At 45.1% G+C, this 3667-nt stretch overlaps 1 protein-coding gene across 2 annotated transcripts; it reads left to right on the top strand.

The window, feature by feature from the left end:
* Window positions 1-297: 297 nt before the first annotated feature.
* pou3f3a (POU class 3 homeobox 3a) lies at window positions 298-3302 on the top strand. 2 transcript variants are annotated; one of them, XM_042763389.1, is made up of 2 exons: window positions 298-2160; window positions 2375-3302. In XM_042763389.1, exons 1-2 carry the CDS (start codon window positions 934-936, stop codon window positions 2483-2485), a joined length of 1338 nt encoding a protein of 445 aa, XP_042619323.1. In that variant the 5' UTR covers window positions 298-933; the 3' UTR covers window positions 2486-3302. The 2 variants fall into 2 exon arrangements, with proteins under 2 accessions (XP_042619323.1, XP_018965116.2); XM_019109571.2 differs by having other exon boundaries at window positions 298-2200; window positions 2375-2560.
* The last annotated feature ends 365 nt before the right edge of the window (window positions 3303-3667 follow it).

Genomic DNA, 3667 nt, shown 5'->3' with positions numbered 1-3667 from the left:
AATTTCCTCAGTAACAAAAACAAAACATCTACTGCGTCATTAACAGAAGCCAATAATGCAGTCCAGCGCACTAGAATTATATCAACTAAAGCTTCCTCCTCGGATAGAAGATCTAGTCACTTTTATTCGTGTGTTGACATCTCCAAATTATACATAGCAAATTGCAACGCCTTGACGTGATTTCTTAGCTGTGCCCTAAGATCTGTCACTCTCCCGGAGGCTATCCAATGAGCATCGACCTCGCAAAAACTTCCTCGCGGTAATTGGGTGAAGGATGTGGATGGTGTGCGCACTCGGGGGCTGAACGTAAACATTCGCGTGCTCTCGCGCTCAGAGAGAGGAACGGAGCGAGCGAGGACAGCGAAAGCTCTCCATTGCGCGTGCATTTAACAGAGTTGTGTGCAATTGAACGTATTGAAGATTAAAGTCAGATGGTGAAAAGAAGAAATATGAGAAGCAAGACTCGGTAAGAAAACGCCTTGTGGGTTGCAGGACAAGAGAGAAGTTTACAAAGGAGCGTCTCCTGATAAGCCTCCACATCAAGTCAAAAGAGCGCGCGATGAAGTTCGGTGTGGGATTTGTGTAATCGTGACGTGAAGTTGATGAGAAGAAGAACTAATAAGACTTTTTGGTTTCATAATTGGTCAATGACATTAAGAATGGAATGCAATTGTAAAAATCACTAACGTGCATAATGTGGATTTCTACGCAGAAGGTATTTCTTTCTCCTTTTGCTTATGATAAAAGGAGGTTTTGACGGATATATTTTTGCCATCTTTTGCTGTGCTGTCGGTGGACTAAATCAAAATACCACGCATACTTTTCCATCTTGAATAATTCATGAAATAGTGCGTGCCTTCCAGGCTTGGAAAAAAGTTACGACAATAAGGGGAGGGGGAATAATAAGTAGAATTGTTCAAAGTGGTGAGGGGGATGGCCACAGCGGCTTCCAATCCTTACCTGGCCAGCAACAGCATTCTCTCATCAGCCTCGATCGTGCACTCGGAGTCCGGAGGTGGTGGCATGCAGCCGGGAAGCGGTGCAGTAACATCGGTGTCGGGAGGATACAGAGGAGACCCCGTGGTCAAGATGGTGCAGAGTGACTTCATGCAAGGAGCCATGACGGCCAGTAACGGGGGGCACATGCTGAGCCATGCCCATCAGTGGGTCACTTCACTGCCACATGCGGCTGCCGCGGCCGCCGCCGCCGCAGCCGCTGCAGCAGCAGAAGCCGGCTCCCCTTGGTCCTCCAGCCCAGTTGGCATGGCCGGTAGCCCACAGCAACAAGACGTGAAGAACAGCTCAAACAGAGAAGATTTACACTCGGGCACCGCGTTGCACCACAGACCCTCGCATTTAGGGGCTCACCAGTCGCACCAAAGCGCATGGGGTGGCACCACAGCCTCCCACATTCCCACCATCACCGGAGGACAGCAGCAGTCCCAGCAGTCTCTCATTTATTCCCAGCCGGGTGGCTTCACAGTTAACGGGATGCTGAACCCTCCCGGGAGTTTAGTCCACCCGGGGCTGATGCGAGGAGACTCGCCAGAAATGGATCACCATCATCACCACCACCATCATCAACAGCAGCACCCTCACCACCACCACCACCACCAGCACCACGCGGGAGTGAACAGCCACGACTCGCACTCAGACGAGGACACGCCGACCTCCGACGACCTGGAACAGTTTGCCAAACAGTTTAAGCAGCGTCGGATCAAACTGGGTTTTACTCAAGCCGACGTCGGGTTAGCGCTTGGAACTCTTTACGGAAATGTTTTCTCGCAGACCACCATTTGCAGGTTCGAGGCTCTCCAGCTGAGCTTTAAAAACATGTGCAAACTCAAGCCGCTGCTGAACAAGTGGCTGGAGGAGGCCGACTCGACCACGGGCAGTCCCACCAGCATCGACAAAGCAGCTCAAGGCAGGAAACGAAAGAAGCGCACCTCCATCGAGGTGAGCGTGAAGGGAGCCTTGGAGAGCCATTTTTTGAAATGCCCCAAACCGTCAGCGCAGGAGATATCCTCTCTGGCGGACAACCTCCAGCTGGAAAAGGAGGTGGTTCGGGTCTGGTTCTGCAACCGAAGGCAGAAGGAGAAGAGGATGACGCCGCCCGGGGTCCCTCAGACGCCCGAGGACGTGTACAGCCATGCCGGCAACGTGAGTGCAGACACACCGCCTCCGTCCATGGACTGCAAACGTATGTTCACTGAGACGTAGAACAAATCATTTTATATACACTTCAAGTCAGCAAGATATTACAAATATTTCATGTATATAACGAGAGAACCCAAAACTGAAATCTTTAAAAGCTCTTCGTTTTATCCTCCAATGTCCCTAACGTTTAAATGACTATGTTTGCTCTGTGTTTCAGGGGAGTTTTGTGGTAGATTACTTAAAAGGTGCAAGTTTGAAAGATGAACCGGACAGCAACCACAACGTGACATCTGCGTGCTCCTATGGCCAGGAGATTCTGGTGCACTGACACCGAAATCCCGAAATCAGAACCAGCCCAAAGCCAACATAGACTTTATGGATTGAAATTACAAAAGAACCCCCAAGGACATGGATCAATGCAGACAAACATTAAATATTACACAGCGGAAGAATTTACCCCAGGACACGTATCAATTTTACGCACAGGAATTATATTACTCATTTTAACAAAACGGAGTTGTCTTGTCTACTGTTGGAGCATTGTGTGCAACAAACTACACCTTTTCTATTTCATAGTATTTTTGTGGACCACACTTCTGTGAATAGCTTTTACACAGAGAAAACTCTTAAGAAAAAAAAACTAAAAAGATTGATTACTCTCAAGCTGCACTTATTTTCCAGTTTCAGCCGACCCCTTGTAAACACTTTTTGTTGTTTGGCTGAATAATCGTGGATATTGCCCTCTCTTCACTGCTTTTTCCAGGCAGATTTATTTTGGTGGGTTTTGATAATAAGTCTGTTTAAATTTGGCAATATGAATTCTCTGTGTTGGTGCAAACGATTTGCTTTATATTTTTCACTAAAATCAATTTCAAATATTTTCAGGAGCAATGACAGATCTGTTGCGCGCTGTGATGACTTTCAGCCTAGTAGCATCTCTTGTAGGCCTTCCCCCCTGGCTTTTCAATATTGATTATATTTTTTACTGTTAGTATTACACTTGTTATTATATACAGATATTGTACACAAACACATTGACGAAGCTGAAACAAACCGTTGTCAAACCGTTCCCCCCGTGGTTGTTATTTAAGTTCAGTACTGACTCAGCGAGAAGTGGATGAGAACAATAAATCTGATAGCTTTCAGATGCAATCGGTGCAACTTTCTTTCTTTTTCTTTCTTTCTTTTTCTTTCTTTCTTTCTTTGTTTTTTTATTTCTTGTTAAATTTCTTTCTTTCTTTCTTTCTTTCTTTTTAAATTGAATGTAATTGTTGTAACTTTCTTTCTTTTTCTTTCTTTCTTTTTTTTTTTCAAAAGAATTTAGAAAAGTAGCCTATCTTTTTTTCCTCGATCTTCTGACCCTTGAAAACTTCCCAAATGTTTTCACCTTGCATTGTCTTATTTCCTTATTGTCTTATGATTTTCTTTCTGTTAGTATGTGTTTCTGTATATGTTTTTTTTTTCAAACAAAAGAAACACTCATAACGTACTTTCTATATTATCTATCTGC

Source organism: Cyprinus carpio, chromosome A9 (assembly GCF_018340385.1).
Source record: "Cyprinus carpio isolate SPL01 chromosome A9, ASM1834038v1, whole genome shotgun sequence".
Taxonomy (NCBI): domain Eukaryota; kingdom Metazoa; phylum Chordata; class Actinopteri; order Cypriniformes; family Cyprinidae; genus Cyprinus; species Cyprinus carpio.
Note: the sequence above shows the minus strand (reverse complement) of the source record. Positions and strands in the feature narration are given on the sequence as shown.

Excerpts from the sequence above, each read along its gene's own strand:
- pou3f3a (XM_042763389.1), top strand. The coding sequence starts at position 934 with ATGGCCACAGCGGCTTCCAATCCTTACCTGGCCAGCAACAGCATTCTC. Across the intron at positions 2,161-2,374 it reads TGTACAGCCATGCCGGCAAC|GGGAGTTTTGTGGTAGATTA; the intron begins GTGAGTGCAGAC and ends TCTGTGTTTCAG.